General features: G+C 47.3%; 4 protein-coding genes across 4 annotated transcripts; 3 read left to right on the forward strand and 1 right to left on the reverse strand.

Annotated features, from left to right (window-relative positions):
• Positions 1 to 292: 292 nt before the first annotated feature.
• PADG_12004 (DNA helicase) lies at positions 293 to 3613 on the forward strand (the record flags this gene model as incomplete). The annotated part of the gene is made up of 8 exons (XM_010763293.1): positions 293 to 431; positions 492 to 496; positions 741 to 831; positions 920 to 1083; positions 1142 to 1801; positions 1865 to 2542; positions 2618 to 2788; positions 2879 to 3613. The coding sequence occupies 8 exons, from the start codon at positions 293 to 295 to the stop codon at positions 3611 to 3613; spliced, it is 2643 nt and encodes an 880-aa protein (XP_010761595.1).
• Positions 3614 to 3974: 361 nt separating this feature from the next.
• Positions 3975 to 4842, forward strand: PADG_05939 (60S ribosomal protein L27a; the record flags this gene model as incomplete). Its single annotated transcript, XM_010763183.1, has 3 exons — positions 3975 to 4006; positions 4181 to 4379; positions 4624 to 4842. 3 exons carry the CDS (start codon positions 3975 to 3977, stop codon positions 4840 to 4842), a joined length of 450 nt encoding a protein of 149 aa, XP_010761485.1.
• Positions 4843 to 5534: 692 nt separating this feature from the next.
• Positions 5535 to 6813, reverse strand: PADG_05940 (uncharacterized protein; the record flags this gene model as incomplete). Its single annotated transcript, XM_010763184.1, has 2 exons — positions 5535 to 6250; positions 6426 to 6813. The coding sequence occupies 2 exons, from the start codon at positions 6811 to 6813 to the stop codon at positions 5535 to 5537; spliced, it is 1104 nt and encodes a 367-aa protein (XP_010761486.1).
• A 1075-nt stretch (positions 6814 to 7888) lies between these two features.
• On the forward strand, positions 7889 to 13504 carry PADG_05941 (uncharacterized protein; the record flags this gene model as incomplete). The annotated part of the gene is made up of 1 exon (XM_010762967.1): positions 7889 to 13504. The coding sequence occupies one exon, from the start codon at positions 7889 to 7891 to the stop codon at positions 13502 to 13504; it is 5616 nt and encodes a 1871-aa protein (XP_010761269.1).
• Positions 13505 to 17944: the final 4440 nt, after the last annotated feature.

The following is a 17944-nucleotide window of genomic DNA, read 5'->3' on the forward strand; positions in this document are numbered from 1 at the left end:
GAATAATGGGGTGACTGATCATATAGATCTGAGTTGATTTCGTATAATTTTACAGTTGTCCTGGCAAGGAAAATGGAGATGTAGAAATGGCGGGGTCTTGGCAAGTCGAAGGAACGGAAACATTTTAAAGACCCTAAAATATCTCAACGCTCCGGACTCTGCAAGGCATAACAGACTATGACTTTGTAACAATGATGGTTATGCTGGCTTATTCCTCTGCCATTTCGATGCCCAATGCCACCAAATACCTAACTAGCAGCACATCGCTGAAATAAATCTCCAGCTGTCAGCCATGGCCGTGGCCCAAAAGACCTCTTCTGAAAACACCTTCCACCATCCATTCACGCCGTATGATATACAGCTTCAGTTTATGCAAGCATTGTATGAATGTATTGAAGAGGGTAAGGTTGGAATTTTTGAGTCACCCACAGGTAAAGTGGCATCCCGTACAAATGTAAAAGTTGAAATATTGATCTAACAAAGGTCCTTAGGAACCGTATGTATAAAGTTCATTTCTGAGGTCATAGCTTGTCTGTGATCTTCAACGAAGATGCAATTGACTTTAAATTTGCTGCAATATGAGTGTGCTGCTGATGCTCTGTCTCTAAATGCTCTTCTTTTTCTTTTAACCAAGCGCTGCTTGAAGAAGAGTCTTGAATCGATCTTGCATAAAATACAACAGCAAACCTCCACATAGAGATTGCGTATTACAGCCTCTAACACAGTAAACGATTACGTAGGGCAAATCACTCAGCTTAATATGTGGCTCTTTATCATGGCTTCGCGATCATAAGCGCGAGATTTTTCTCAATACCGTTGACCAGTCGCTCTGTCAGCGCCCCCCCCCCCCCCCCCCCCCCCGCCCCCCATCTTAACACGCGCTGGAATTTGAATTGGAATCTAATGTTCTATGCTGTAGCTGACGGGGAGCCGGAATGGATTCTGGAACATTCACGGCGAGAAAAAGCAAGGTCTGCAAGGGAGAAAAGAAAGCAATTGGAAGACCGCTTGGCGAAAGTGCGTGCGGAGGAAGAGCGTCAACGAAAGAAGTTCGAGGATGGTAACCTTCCTAATAAAAGAAGGGTATGACTGCAATTTAATGGATCTCGGGGATGGCTGATTCTAACACTATTTGCCATAGAGATTGAATGCGGAAAATGATGGTTCTAAACAAGACCACGATGAGAGTCAGTTTGAGCTGGAAGGGTACTATAGTGACGATGATGAACGAGTTGCTGCAAGTTCAATGACGAAAAGTGACGGCATTTTCTCTGTGGATACGCTGGCTTTGCTTGAGAAGCTAAAAGGTGGTCCTGTTGATACGAATGTTGACATTGAGCAGGAAAACGAAGTTCAGGTTTTCTACTGCTCAAGGACACACTCTCAACTGACCCAATTCGCCCATGAGCTCCGGCGAGTAAATTTACCTCCAAGTATACCTCCCGAAGTTGATGACGATAAAGCTGCTGCAGATGCTGTGTCGAACGGGATTGACAGCTTAGGAGAGACTCTGAAGCATCTCTCCCTCGGGTCTAGAAACACACTTTGTATCAATCCAAAAGTGCGAGCTCTTGGTAACCCAACAGCTATAAACGAAAGATGTTTGGAGATCCAACGCCCGGAAACACCAGCTGAGCATAAATGCTCATTCGTACCCAACAAAGAGAATGAAGTGCTTGTCAATGATTTTCGCGACCATACTCTAGCCAAAGTGCTGGACATCGAGGATATCGGTAAGGTAGGGTCTAAAATAGGTGTGTGTCCCTACTACGCCGCCCGGTCCATAGTTAAGTATAGCGAGGTAAGTGTGTTGTTGCGTGCGGAAAATCTCTATATTCTCAATATAGCTAATAGGTTTGTTTAGATCATTACTTTACCATATCCTCTTCTCCTCCAAAGGTCTGCACGAGAAGCATTGAACATCTCTCTCAAACATCATGTTGTAATTATCGACGAAGCCCACAACCTCATGGACGCCATTTCTAACATACACTCGGTTTCTGTGTCGCTGTCACAGCTCAAATTAGCTCTGTACCAGCTCACCACGTACGCCCGGAAGTACAAAACCCGCCTAAATGGGAGCAATAGGGTGTATGTCACGCAGGTCATTCGGCTCGTGAACTCTCTTTCCGAATACCTGACAAGGGTTTTGGAACGAAATCGGCCTGCTGAAGGTGTCTTACGCCCATCTGACATCATGACAGGGAAAGGGGTTGACCAAATCAACCCGCACAAGCTCTCACGGTATCTTCATAAGAGTAAACTGGCACGGAAAGTTGATGGTTTCATTGAACATTCATCAACGGAGTCACAAGGCTTAGCGGAGAGTAAGAATGCACAACGATCCTCAACCCCTGTTTTATTTCAGGTACAAAGCTTCCTGCTTTCACTGATGAACCCGTCTTCGGAGGGGAAATTGTTCTTTGAAAATACCCAAAATGATGTGCTCATGAAATATATACTATTGGATCCTACCAACCACTTCCGGGAAATCGTGGAGGATGCAAGAGCTGTTATTCTTGCAGGAGGTACAATGTCGCCGGTATGCCAAGTTTATTTTTGGTCCATCTGGTCAAGCTACATATAGACCTAACTGATCCCATTTCCGGTTCTGCAGATGGAAGATTACGCAGACCATTTGTTCCCGTATTTGAGTCCCGAGCGGCTCAGAACTTATAGCTATGGTCACGTCATACCGTCAGACAACCTAACAGCAATGCCTGTGACAAAGGGGGCGTTCAATACAGAGTTTGATTTTACTTATGCGAAACGAAACGACGAAAGCCTGGTAAGTTGCAGAGAGAATTGTCTTAGGCCTCTTATCCTACCTTTTATCATGCCCGCAACAAGCTATGTATCAATGACTGACTCCATGCAGATAATGGGCCTTGGTAGAACCATAGCAGCATTATGTCGCGTTATTCCAGATGGCGTCGTAGTTTTCTTCCCGAGTTACGATTATCTCAATCAAGTATTGACGATATGGAAGAAGCTCCTCCCGAACAGCCAGTTGAGCGTGCTTGATTCCATCCAGAAATCAAAAGTGCTGTTTCATGAGTCTCAAGACAAGGCTACAAATACCGACGAGCTACTCCAAGGGTATTCCAACGCAATTAATGCCGGATCTGGTGGCGGTGCACTACTTCTTTCAGTCATGGGCGGGAAGTTATCAGAAGGAATCAATTTCTCCGACAGGCTTGGCAGAGGTGTCATTGTGGTCGGATTACCGTTTCCCAACCTCCGCAGCGCGGTATGGCAAGCGAAAATCCAGCACGTTGAGCACAAAACATACGAGCGGGAGGATGGCCAGGGGATGTCGGAGGAAAGCCGGAAATTGACGGCCAAAGCTGCAGTGAGGGAATTTTATGAGAATTCATGTATGAGGACTGTGAATCAGTGTATTGGACGGGCGATCAGACATCAGAATGATTACGCTGCGATTATCATGATGGATAGGCGATATGGGACCCCTCGTATACAGAATAAACTGCCTAACTGGATTCGACAGAATTTGGTGGCAGCGGCATCTGAGCAGCCGATTGAGAGGACGATTGGGGATATTTCCGCATTCTTTCGTAAGAAGCGCGCGGTAGATACAACTACGACGGGGTGAGGTATGGGAATTTCTTGAAGTATGATAACTGTATAATTTGTGAAGCACAGTCGCATCAAATAGTTTCTTGTCTGGAGAAAATGCTGCATCCGCACAACCTGCCATGCATTCCATTCTTACAGCGGTTCGGATATACCCTATCTTATCTGATACAATCACGTGCCCATTTTCCATTTCTCGTTTCTGCAATGCGCCAAGCAAATCAGGGCTGGCCCTAATATTTCCCAAACAAGCAGACACACAGTATTAGTTAAGCGAGACATCGATGAACCGAGCGACTTGAGACCTACAACCACCCGCAGTCAAATCGCATCTCAACGCCCAATTAACCCTCAGTCTTGTCGAATCCAGCACCGACGAGATGCCTACCCGACTTTCGAAGACAAGAAAGAGGTGAGTTTTTTCTTGGTTTCCCCCCAGCCCTGCACTCTCCATCTGCCAAAAGGAGTTCGATGGAGTTGAAGGACGACTTGGACGACATCAACAATTACCAATTTATCCTATTTAGAACTCATTCGTTTCTGATCGCTAATATTGTGCCTCCTTTTTCTTTGGGGATTTCTCTAGCCGCGGTCATGTTTCGGCCGGTTACGGTCGCGTTGGCAAGCACCGCAAGCATCCCGGTGGTCGCGGTATGGCTGGTGGTCAACACCACCACCGAACCAATCTTGACAAGTATCATCCCGGTTATTTCGGAAAGGTCGGCATGAGATACTTCCACAAGACGCAGAACCAGTTCTGGAAGCCTGTAATAAATCTTGACAAGGTACGTTATTTGAATTTTTCTATGTCTTAGAGGGGTGGGATGGTCAGGGTTGGAGAAGAGGAGAAGATCGGTGGAAACGAAGAAGAATTGGATGGGAATATGAATTATATGGATGCGAATAAGTGGAATAGAAAAAATTATACGGAATAGGATTCGGATGAAGCAAATAAATATCGGAATTGGAGGTGCAATTGGAGTAAGAAATGACGAAAGGCTGATTGAACACTTTTTGCGGATAATATAGCTATGGTCTCTCGTCCCCGCTGAAACCCGCGACGCATACGTGAACAACAAGAAGGCTGATACCGTCCCCGTCCTCGACCTCCTCCCTCTCGGCTACTCCAAAGTGCTTGGCAAGGGTAGACTCCCACAGATCCCCGTCGTTGTTCGAGCGCGGTATTTCAGCAAGGAGGCTGAGCGGAAGATCAAGGATGCTGGTGGCGCTGTTGAGCTTGTCGCATAAATGTGATTGATGAACGATGTGCTGTTTCCGTGTATTCAACGTGATTTTGTTTTTGGTTTGGATGCAAAAAATATAATGGGTGTTAAGGGAAACTTTAAGCGCATGCATTTTTTTTTCTCTTCTTATTTTGTCCAAGACCCAGTGCTTTGGCGGTGCTGGGGTCGATGATCTATCTCATAGGGAAAAAGGAAGAATCATACCGAAATTGCGCTGTGGATCCCTCTCCCCGGAAAGAGAACACTGCCAGTGTTTCTTTTATTTGCTACATGCCAGTGTCGGAATGTACTGGGCTGGAGCATTGGGGGTTCGTTCCATCATGTTGCATCTGCAAACCTTAAACAAACCTCTTTTTCCTTTTACTCCTCTTTTATTAACGATCTCAAATACATTGCCTTGAAGTTCTATCTTGCGTCTTTGCCTACGCTATGCTGAAGGAAGTTGGTTCAAGCGATAGTGGAGACGGCTGAATATTCGCCTGATTTCTAATTAAGAAATTTCCCAATCTAATTATCTATCAAGGTTCTACCCTGTCCATATTTCCGTGGACAGTGCCCTGCTGCCTTATTTACAGGTTGTACACAGGGACTTCTCCGAATGCCAACAACACCCATGCTAAGACCAATGTATATATATCGCACACTGAAAAACGAGGCAAGCAAATATTCAACTCCCCTGGCTCTAACACACATCCCCTAGATCTTCGAAGTGCGAACCTTAGGGTGTGTATTCTCCTGACCTGCCGCCAGACTGTCCCCAATAAACCGAATCGACTGCTCGATCATCACCGGCGTAACCTCATGCCCCGCCTCCTCATCAAGCAGATCTTCCAACGTCACAGCGCCATCTGCGAACCAGCCACCCGGCGAGATCGCCTTTTTCAACCATGTCAGGAACGGCTCCCCCCTTGCATACGGCACCAACTTATCCTTCCCCCCAGATATCAGCAGGATTCTTTTCCCTTGCAGACATCTCTTCAAGAGCGGGCGGAGGACTCTCTTTTCTGCCTTCGTGGGTTCAGGAAGGGTGCCACTACGCAGGATCCCGGCGGCGGAGGGCTGGCTCACATGGCCTAGGAACAATCCGGCCGGGTCGTATCTCCTAATTGCATCAATAAGCGCTTGAGGGAAGGAGCCCGAGCCGAGGAATTGCGAACCTGGCGGCGTGGAGTCTTTCCAGGTGGAGAGCTTGGAGAGTTTGGCACGTTCAGTCATTAGATTCATGTAATCCGGGCAGCCGATTATGATGACGGCGCTGGTGATGCGGGGCTCGTGCAGGAGGCAGCTCCATGTTGCGTGGCCGCCTAGGGAGACGCCTAGGGCGAGGTTTGTGGTGATTTTCCGTGAGGAATCGGGGAAGACGTACGCGCCCATAAAATCTATAAGGAGAGAGACATCCCGGGCGGTTCCCTCTGTGTTTCTCTGTGTTAGTGGGTCTGGTTGAGAAAAAGGTCAAATTGTGGAGACCCCGGGGAGAGCAGCGAGGCGCATATGGCATCTCAGTCTGGTTTTTAACTCTTGTGTAGATTCCCACACGCAAAGAACAAAATCAATTGAACTGCTGGGATGGAAGAAAGAGAGCCTTACGAAATGTAGCAAACATATCCTGCGCGTGTCTAGGATTCCCCTGTCTCCACGCCTCATTCGATAGCTTATCGACAAGCCTGGAGCCATGGTTCCGCTGGTCAAAGGCAACGGCAATCAACCCCTTATTCTTCTGATTGGAAGGCACCCGGCCCGCACGTAGTCGATCGTTCCAATCCGTAATGGCAAACCCGGCGATTCCCTCCATGCGGTCTGCGGTACTTAGCCGTGGATGCAGGAGGTAGAGACAGGAGACCTCCGTTGCCTGTGGGGGTAGTTCGTCCAGGCCATAGACATCGCAAAGAATGCTGGAGATGGGGAAGACCTTTTTGGACACTTTCGGGGCAGGCATGGGATACGTCTTCACCAGGGGATCAATTGGTGATGCCATATTTGAGGCTGTTGGGAGTCAATTGAGCACGGTTCTACCTAAGTTCGACCTCTACGATAAAGAAGAAAGGACGCAGAGTGTTTTAAAAAGTTCTCTTGATATGGAGGGTTCTAGATGAACAAAACTGTTAATCAGAGTATGATAAGGATGATCATAATCATCCATATCCACCACGAGGAAAAAAAAAAAAAAGGCATTCTCACCTCGAGATATCTTGTGTTTTATATTAAAAGTAAATAAAAATACACCCCAGTCTGCCGCAGTTGTATTTTCTTTTCTCGGCAAGACTCGAACTTCCGTGGTTGTTTGAAAGTCCGAGGTTCGCAGGAGGTCACGAGACCATTTTAAATACACAAATAAGGTTGGCATACGGTGAAAATACAACATACCGCGCAAGTTAATTGTATTTACGTATTTACGGTTCCATGGGAACAAGCGTCGATCTAGGGCAGAGAGTGCGTTGTAATAATTGGCTCATTCCATCTGAAATAGTGATCGAGCTGCGCAATGACCTATTTCCACTCCCTTCCTCCAGCAGCTCCCCCCGTCCATATTTTCACTGTTTAACTATGAGTTGACCAATTAACTAGTTATGTAGTTATTTATGGTCGGGATGTTAGGTGAGCCCTATGTCCAGTGTATCTTTGACTGCTGCGGGCCTTTTTGCCAGGTAGCGAATAGCCAGTCGAGCTTGGTTAGTTAGCCAAAGAGCGTGCCTTAGCTAAGCAGGTTAAGCCTCCCCCGTATCCACAGGGGGGTGTTCAGCCTCTCCAGATTTATCCCAACCTTGGAAACTCTTGAGGAAACATTTCACCGCGTCTGAACCAAACCCCCGAAACAGCTCTCTGTCACTGGAGATTCTTCTGCCAGATTTTGAGCTTTTCCATCTCAGAGCATAATGACAGTCTTATAAGCCAAGCTGTCCTTATTCCTTCCCGTGTTTCCCACTCCGCTAGTACGTGGCTCCTTTATTTCTCCCTTTCTCGCCCTGGAGTTCTCCGTACATGATTTCCGTTCCTTTAGAGCAACCCCCTGACATTGACCATTGTGTTTTATTGCAGAAGGGTTCGCCATAATGGGAGAAAGCTCAACCCCGTCAATGTCTGAAGAACCTCCGCGAACTTCATCTCCACGACGATCAAATATTCCTGAAAATTTAAAACTGACTGTCCCCGATGGCTCTTCCCCGAAAGTCGTTAACTTGCCTCAACCCCCAAATGATGAACTGCGAGAATCGAGCTCCAGCGCCCCTACGAGGAGCGATCTGAATGGATCAAACGGTGCACATGTTATTCGCAGGAAACCTGTGGTTTTGGGACCAGCATTCGAGCCTTCCCGGTCAACACCTTCTGAACGTAATATCGAAAATGCTGCCGAAAGTGACATTCCTGATCGCCAAGGAGATGCTGTCACTCAGCCTAAGCCCTCATCTGTCCCGTCGAGGAACCCGTCGGGCAGATCTTCTAAAACAAAGCAGAAGAAGGCGCCAGGGTTCTCAACTCCGCAGGGACGCCGAAGCGTACAGTTTGCCAGAACAGCTTCCGGTAATGAAGGTGAAGGGGAGGAGCAAGGGGAAGGCGAAGGGGTACCGCATTCCCAAGCGTCCTCGATAGGCCCAGAAGATGGCGATCTTTTGTCAAAGGACCGTCGGTTGCACTCATCCCTCTTCTCCAAGTTAAAGGCATTTGCTGCTTCTCCTTCCTTCCCGACGCATAATCGTACTGCAAGTGGCATGACAATCGGAGACGAGCCAATGGAACCCAGGCCATTAGGCGGCACCGCTAGTCCGAGGTCTGAAAGAGGGGATTTCCGTTTCCCCAATACACTTGAGGAGGAAGGAAGTGAAATGGATGCTGATGCTGAATCTAGCTCTGGGGAACAAGCAGCCGGTATCAGGAAAAAGAAGAGAAAAATCAGAAGACCCCCTGCTACAGGATCTCGTACCGCTCCCAGCACTCCCAAATCAAGTATTCGACCACAGTTCCCGTCCAGGGGTTCCTTCACCCCCGGTGACAGCTTTCGTGGGGGCCATTTTTCTCGGAGGGCCGATACAAATGCCGTTCCTCCTCAGGTCCGCGAGGGGTTTTCCGAAGATGAAGGACGAGAAAGGTTGAAACGCGATAATATGTGGAGGAGACGAAATGGATGGCTGCAGAGCGCTCGCGGTTTGAGCTACAGTGGCCCAAGTCGACCAGAAGGCCGAGGTTCTCAAGACGAGAAAAGACATAGCAATTTTCGACGGTTAGCAGGGTTTGGCGGCCAATCAGATAATCCTGATGGCATTGCTGCGACTTGGAGAAGACACAAGGGAGAACGTGGCACCAGCCTCAGTGCCCAGAAATGGCGACAGATCAAAGCTGGGTTGAAAATGATCGGTCAGCGCAAGAAAGTTGAAACCACTGTGGATCACGTAAAGTCTGCGGAGTTATTGGCTGAACTTGCTTCCGGAATTCCTGCTGCTCTTTTGCTGGCGAGTATGTTCCAAAGGGACGAGCATGGAAGCAGACGCATTCCTATCCTCCTTGAGCAACTGAAGGTTCATATCACCGACAGCAAGTTCGACCCCCACTCTAATGATCGTCATTTGGTCTTTCGAATAGAACTTGAGTATGGCAGCGGAATGACCCGAATGAAGTGGGTAATCCACAGAACCCTTAGGGATTTCGCGAACCTCCACATAAAATATAAACTCCAGATCGGGACCCAGAGGTATATCCAGCTCAAGGCCCATGACACAACACATCCACTTCCCCATTTCCCAAGAAGTGCCTTCCCTTATCTCCGGGGTGTTCGAGACTTGGAGAGCGAAGGAGAAGAGGAGGCTGATGACGTAGGCGATGAAACTGCAGCTGAAGGTACCAGCGGCAACGAAAGAGCAAACAAGAAAAAGAAACGCCGCTCATCATTCGGTATTTCCCGGAGGCGGTCAAGCTTGACTGCCCCAGCAGAAAGTGGTGCTTCAGGGGCTTTGGAACCGGGTGTCGTGCGCCCAGCGTCCATTGGAGGTGGAGCAGTTAAAAGGGAATCGTATCCCGAACGGCAACGGAAAAAGCTCGAGATATATCTCCAGCAAATGATTCGATTTCTTATCTTCCGCCCTGACAGCAACCGTCTTTGCAAGTTTTTGGAACTTTCAGCATTAGGCGTCCGGCTGGCAGCAGAAGGGAGTTACCATGGCAAGGAAGGGTTCCTGGTAATTCAGTCATCTAAAGGGCTCGACTTCCGCAGAGCTTTGAACCCATCCATGATTAAATCGCGTCATTCGCCAAAGTGGTTTTTAGTCCGTCATAGCTACGTCGTTTGTGTTGATTCGCCTGAAGGAATGAACATTTACGATGTGTTTTTGGTAGACCCTTTCTTCCAAATTCAACCCCAGAAGGTACGGCTACGTGACCAAAAACCGAAACAGTTGGCCCAATCCGCAAAAGAGTCGGCGGCGCATCCGCAGCACCATACTCTAAAGCTTCAGAACTCTGAACGTAAGCTGAGACTGCTAGCTCGAAATGAGCGTCAGCTACATCAGTTTGAGGATTCAATTCGATTTATGGTGGACAACACGCCTTGGTCTAAACCTAACCGATTCGATAGCTTCGCCCCTGTACGTCAGAAATGTTTTGCTCAATGGCTAGTTGATGGACGTGACTATATGTGGGTTGTATCTAGAGCCATAAACCAGGCTAAGGATGTCATCTATATTCATGACTGGTGGTTGAGTCCCGAACTCTACATGCGACGACCAGCAGCTATCAGCCAGAAATGGAGACTGGACCGACTCCTTCAAAGGAAAGCGCAGGAGGGTGTCAAAGTTTTTGTGATCATGTATCGAAATATCAACTCTGCTATCCCGATCGACTCGGAGTACTCGAAATTTTCGTTGCTGGATCTACATCCAAATATCTTCGTGCAAAGATCTCCAAATCAATTTAGACAAAACACGTTTTTCTGGGCCCACCACGAGAAATTGTGTCTTGTTGACCATACCCTTGCATTTATCGGAGGCATTGATCTCTGCTTTGGAAGATGGGATACCCCACAGCATCTCGTTACAGATGATAAATTAACAGGGTTTGAGCTCACTGATGTTCCCAAGGATGCGGATCATTGTCAACTCTGGCCAGGGAAAGATTATTCAAACCCGAGAATTCAGGATTTCTACGATCTCGATAAACCGTATGAAGAGATGTATGACCGTGAGGTTGTTCCTAGAATGCCATGGCATGATATTTCCATGCATATAGTAGGACAACCAGCCCGTGATCTCACCAGGCACTTTGTTCAGCGGTGGAATTACATCCTACGACAAAGAAAACCTACACGGCCAACCCCATTCTTACTCCCCCCACCTGACTTTAATCCTGCAGACTTGGAATCACTTGGGCTCGATGGCACTTGCGAAGTTCAGATCTTGCGGTCGAGCAGCACATGGTCAACTGGAACGTCTGACGTGACTGAACACAGTATCATGAACGCATATCTCAAGACGATTGAGCTATCTGATCATTTCGTCTATATCGAAAACCAGTTTTTCGTGACTAGCTGTGAAATAGAAGGGAAGAAAATTGAAAATCGGATTGGAGATGCCCTCGTAGAGCGGATAATCCGAGCTGCAAGAAACGATGAGGATTGGCGGGCTGTGATATTGATACCCCTTATGCCCGGCTTCCAAAACCAGGTTGATACGGAAGGGGGCACTAGTGTTCGTTTGATCATGCAATGTCAATATCGGAGCATCTGTCGCGGAGAGACATCCATATTCGGACGGCTTCGAGCCGCTGGTATCGAACCTGAGGACTACATCCAATTCTTCAGTCTAAGGTCATGGGGGAAAATTGGCCCTCGGAAACTTCTAGTCACGGAGCAGTTGTACATCCACGCCAAGTGTATGGTTGTTGATGATCGAGTCGCTATAATCGGCTCCGCAAATATAAACGAACGTTCTATGCTTGGGTCGAGAGACTCCGAGTGCGCTGCAATCGTTCGTGATACAGATCTATTATGGTCTACGATGGGCGGGAAGCCGTACCTTGTTGGCCGCTTTTCTCACACACTTCGTATGCGGCTGATGAGAGAACACATCGGTATCGACGTTGACGAAATTATGGAGCAAGCGGTAGAGCTCGACAACGAAATGGCCAAGTCGAATGGGCAGGCCGAACCGAACATCCCCCATAACTACAGTGACGAGATGCTGGATCATGGTTATGATGAAGCGACCGAAAAACGAGACGAGAGGGAACTTTTGGAGCGAAGACACCGGATCCAAGACGAATTCCTCGCCAGGTCGGAGGAACTGCACAGTTTCAACCATGATGTTGATTGGGAACAGGCTAACAATCCCAACCTCAAGTCCAACAAAAAGCTCACTGAGGACTCGAGAATAATGAGGAATGAAGATCATAAAAAGGATTTGGAAGGCCTTGGAGTTGACCAGATGAAACTCATTCAGGAGGCTGGACAGGGCGATGGCCGTGATTCTTTCATGGTGGGCGATCGCGTGGAAGTCCTCGCTCAAGGTTCGTCTGTAGATGGGAAACCGGGAAGGGGCAAATCTAAACTGCGCAAGGTGTCTCCATCTCAAATTGGAGGAGAACAAGACAAAAACGAAGAAGTCCCTCCACCCACAGCAAACAGCTTCGGCCGAAGTGTCTCTAGTTCCAGGCCAACTACTCAGCCGGCGCCTAACGACCTTCCTACCACCGTTGATCATCACTCACAGCATGATGCCCAAGATTATTCCGGAGATACCCATCCACTATCATCTGACATCAATCGCCCCATTGTTGACAAGGACTGCATGAGGGATCCTCTAAGCGATACGTTTTATTTGGATATCTGGCAAACAATAGCAGAGAACAACACGAAACTGTATCGAAGCGTATTTCGCTGCATGCCTGACAACGAGGTTAAGACATGGAAAGAATATAAAGAATATACGGCCTATGCGGAACGTTTTGCTGATATGCAGAACAGCCAATATTACAAGAATGTCAAAACTCATCCAGAGGCTACCGCACAAAGTGGCCCACCTGGCAACAGCGGCGTGGCCGGTAGTACCCTTGGCAAGGTGGGAGATGGCTTAAAGGAGAAAATCACTGGTACGGTGAGCAACGAAGCTGCTGCGCAAGCAGAGTTGAAACATTGGGCGTCAGAAGCAAATAAGGCGCAAATAGAGAGGGAACAGCTGGAACTGTCCCAGCAGGAAACCGGTATATCCATGGGAGAAAAGGATCCCTTGAAGGCCACGGAGACGAAGTCGACGAATTCCAGCTATAACGTCGACGGCACTGTTCAATCGATCCCCGAAACGGAGAAAAGTCCACAGAAACCTGCTGATGGGAGCCTGCAACCAAATGCCACACAGCCCCAGAGGCGGAGACGCAGGGCCACCACCCGCAGTTCGCGACGAGAGTTTCACGCTTCTGATGATATTATATCGAAAGCTGAAGCGGAGGAGTTGATGAATTCGGTCCAAGGTCACCTTATAGTTTGGCCGTACGAATGGTTAGTAGCATTTCTTGAGGATCCCAAAACAGCGAGCGCATTGCAGATTTTGGGCAAAACGTGGCAAACTAACTTTCTGATCGTGGCGTATATAGGTTGGAGCGAGAAGAACAAGGAGGAAACTGGCTATACACGTTGGACCAGATATCTCCTTTGGAAATATAGTGAGTTTCCTACCTATTTCCCTTAGTTGTGATATTTATATCTTTTGATGCTAACGACTGATGCCACTTGAAGCAATTAATAACTGGACTACACACCTCCCACATTCCTGGATGACATCTGCAGCTACAGCTTCTTGGGCAACAAACCGTCATTTCTGCTTTTTACAACTATGGTTTCTAATTTTATTCACCCCTCTGCCCCTCTCTCTCTATCTTTCTCTCTTTTCCTTTCTTTCCTTTCTTTTCTTCCTCTTTGTCTAGCAATCGGACGCTCAGATTCCCCCAGATTTCCTTAGCATCTTCCCTTGGAATATCCATTTGTATTATCACAATAATTTCACTAACCTCATTGTGTAATATTGGCTGTTTTCGCGGTTCCCCAGTTCCCGACTCCTTCTCTATTATATCCCCATTTACTTGCTCTTGTCCCTATCTCTGCGATTCCCATTACTGCATTGTATAGGTGTTGGGTTTCGGCATTTCGAGCGTTCCTTTTTCTTTGTCTGCTGCTTAGTTTTATTTCCTCTATCATCACTTCCGAATCCGCACACGCGCTCTCTCGCATCTCATTTATTACCCAAGTTTCTGTTTTCTGCCATACCATTTTTCTTCTCTATAGTGATCACCTGGCATCTATATAAATTAAACTTGTTTATTTTTCTTGTTTCATTCGCTCGTGGGAATTTCTCTTCCTAACAAGACGTATTAATTAATACAGACTCGCAGACACAAATGGACGTCCGTTGCTTGCATCTCATCAAACATGCGTATTGGCAGCGGCTAAGCTGCGCGCTCAGTCCGCAGTCCATAGAAGGATTTAGGGAGTTCTCTAGCGAATGAAGTTCACATGACCCATATGTTTTATCTCTTTAAATCTGTAGCGGCGCCCGCCTGGGTGGCGTTGCCCTAGCGACCGCCCCGCCCACATGTGATCGCTTGTATGTAATATAGCAATAACCTAGCTAGCTCCTCCGAATAGAAGAACCAACCATCCCACAAAATCAGTTGTAGTTTGACACGAAGTGACTCTCCTAGATCTTTGGCTGTGGCTTTGACGTCAGCCGTTCTCGACAAGAGCAAACCTCTTGTTATTATTCATTATTAGCTACGGCGGAACTTACTCTTTATCAGAAACGTTTGAGAAGTTAATTTAAGAAGAATCTCTGAATATTGATTAACTAGTTTGAACGCCGTTTGGGAGCTGCGTGTATAGTCCAAAAACGCTTGACAGGAACAGACTACGGAGGACCTAGCTACAATAAGTGGATGGCTGTGATTCAGGAGTGGATGTATGTTACGCGCTGCCAACCATTATTCAGTTGCAGATCAACAACCTATCTCATCTCTCACACTCACTCACAGCTTGAGAAGAGCTGTCGACCAGTGTCGAGATGTGGACAACCGCCAGGCTGCCTCCCTGCCATATTTTGGGCGATGAGGCGCAATTGGCAGGCAGCGTCTCTGCCTTTAATGGAGCAAGTTGGGGTCCGCAACGATTTCCTCTGGAGAGACCATCTTGCATAGAAAATAAAATCGTCCAACGGGGGCAGCTTGTAGTGGTCGGATGTGTCTTTTCCAGCAGAACCCTTCTCTTGAAGTTTGACTTTGGGCCATGTGTCGGGGGTGGGCCTATATCTCGTCGAATTTCCAGAGGGCATCGAAGTTGCAACAGTAGCCGCCGCCCTTAATTGAGGACACCTGGTCCTTTGCGCCCGGTGATGGTGGGTGGGCGCTTGGGAAAGAAAAACATTGGCTAACGGTTTGCCATACTTTCAGTTTGGAGCTTTGTTGGCTGGATTAAATATCATGTTTTTCACGTTTATATATATTATATATGTATGTATATATGTTTATATATATATTGTGTGCAGGTCTTGTATCATTTCAATCTGCTAGCTGGGAAAGGCGACAGTTTGTCTAAGACGCTCTATTTCTGCATAACATTGACGAACCGACTCATACGGTCTGGAGTTCTCATCATATCGGCAAAATGAGGTGGTAGACTCTCAGGAACAACCAGGGGCAAACGTTGTCGAACTGAGTATGAGGGATGCAAAGACCAGCGGCTGTTGTCTTGGGACCCTGCAAAGCCTATATTCCGTAATCGTTCGGTCAAGAACGACAGACATAGAAAGGAAAATACTGGATGGGCGGACGGTTGAACGTGGTTTTAAAATTCTACCATAAAATTCTTCAGTGTAGTTGATGCTCTTTAAGCCATGGGACACCCTCACTACAACCACATACAACTAGTCATACACACACATATCTCACACACATCTCACATCTCCAGAAGCTTTATCATCTTTCAGGTCCTCGCCCTTGACTAACCCAATCTGAACCCGAGGTTGAATAGAGATGTATTAATAATATGTGTGGTGTAGCAAAACTACGTGCGAGTATTTAGTTCGGAGTAGGAGGAGACCTGTGTTTACTTCAGACAAAGTGACCCGAGTTGATCACGGTTGTAAGACAGTAGGGCTCATCTTTTGAACCTCGTTCAACTGTAGCCCCTATACCCGATGCATGCCTAGGAAACATGAAGAGTGAATAAAGCCGCATTGGCGTAGTTATATAAAAATAGATGAGACTCATCGATCGACTAATATATCACCGAGGCCCCGTTGATAGTTCTGTTTGGTATTCTTCCGTATTAGAATAGGCATCGAGAAATAAGAATATAACAGAATAATGGGTATAGCGCTGGAAGTCGTCTCTGTGCCAAACGACCGGGGATGTCGATCCATGTGGACGTTAACTAGAAGGCCAACAATCGACGCTGTGAAATTAAAAAAAGAAGCATTTATAATAGCCAAACTAGGTGATGAAGAACATAACTATGGCCTCGGTGCACAGAAACCCATTCTCGCGCTACCTAAGGGACTCCGGAGCAAGCAACAAGGGCTTCGTTGTTTCACGTCGTAAGCAATGATGAATTGTGTGGAGAATGAAATGAGGATGGACCGTCGGTCATCTTTGCCTCTCCGAGTATCCATCGGACTAACTTTTTAAAAATTTTTTTGGTCATTTTTCAAAAAAAAAAAAAAAAAAAAAAAAAAAAAAAACCCTTTACTCCTGAAAAGAGGGGTCGTCGAACCAATGTGTTCCAAGAGTCGTGTAAAGTTTGTTTACCCTTTACCCAAAGAGGCGACGATCAAACAGAGCCAGATTGGTTTCTTCTGCCCGCCCATGGCATGCGACACGAGGTCTGACTATCGATATTATTCAGAGCGTCGCATATGAAAATCAAACAGAGAAAATATATCTCCATAGACATCGTACGCTGTTACGGGTTAGATGATACATTGCTCCCAGACTTGCCTGGCATCCATTCATCGGCCATTGTTGCTAAAATTTGACACGTTGGGATCACTGGATGGCCCTCAACTTGCCGTCATACGCAGCAGCGGATGGCTCTCCTCATCTGCCAACTTGCTTGTTGGCCAATTGTTGACGGATTGTGTTCACTGAGCCTTTGCGATCGGCCAGGGACAGAGGGACCGCTAACCCAGACCCGGCCTAGCCCCAGTTTCAGAGTGCAAAACCGCGGATCCAAAAGGCCCGGAAGAGCCGCAAACCCACACAGGCACAACGTCAAGATCTCAACTTCATCCGCAAGTTTCGTTCTTTGGAGGAATCGTAATAGACGAGTCCCTAGGCACCCATTGCGTGCTGCGCTGCTCTGCATGGAACAAGCTAGGGCTGTTGGCCCTCTTTCTCTAAAGCCTGGGGGGCGCTGGCGTCTAGGTTGGCTATTTTTGGTCAGGTCGAACCTCTCCACTAAAAACGAGCCCCTGCTCAAACCATCGAATTGTGCTGTTCTATTCCAACTTTTGTGGCCGAAATGGCGTCCAACTGCACGAGGCGGTCATTCTTCGCGATGTCACCTCCACCCTGGAGCCACAGCCATGCTCCAGCCAGCCATGCGGCAAATAGTCCTAGCGGCTTCGGATTCGCCAAGCTCTATCAATCTCTAACCCAACCCGGCCAAGGCACAGGAAACCGTCGCATTTTGATGATGATGATGATTATTATTATTATTATTTTCGGCTTTCTTGGTGTCTTTATTTTCTCAGCCCCTCGTTTAAATGTCCCTGTGCACTAGTTGCTTGACTTCTCCCTCCTGCGGACCGGCAAAATAATCCATGGGCCAATTATGCGCTGGTATTTGTGGGCGTCTGATCCACAAAAGGCCGAAATTAGATCATCTAGCTATTCCTAATGCCCTCTAATATGAAGGCTGTGGCAGTTCTAGGGCTGATGCGTTTTACCTTCTCTTCTTTCCATAGGCCCTTTGAGATCTTGAGATATATGAGACGAAAACCGCTATCTTTCTCTGGTGTCTCCTTTTGCTCACGTCCCTCTTTATCATCTTTTCATTCTCGTTGTCTAGGGGAGTGAGTGGCCTTTTTGTTTTCTTTCCTCTACATATTAAAAAGTTTCTCTTTTCCTAGATTATTTTGCTT

Source organism: Paracoccidioides brasiliensis (assembly GCF_000150735.1).
Source record: "Paracoccidioides brasiliensis Pb18 unplaced genomic scaffold supercont2.7, whole genome shotgun sequence".
Lineage (NCBI taxonomy): Eukaryota > Fungi > Ascomycota > Eurotiomycetes > Onygenales > Ajellomycetaceae > Paracoccidioides > Paracoccidioides brasiliensis.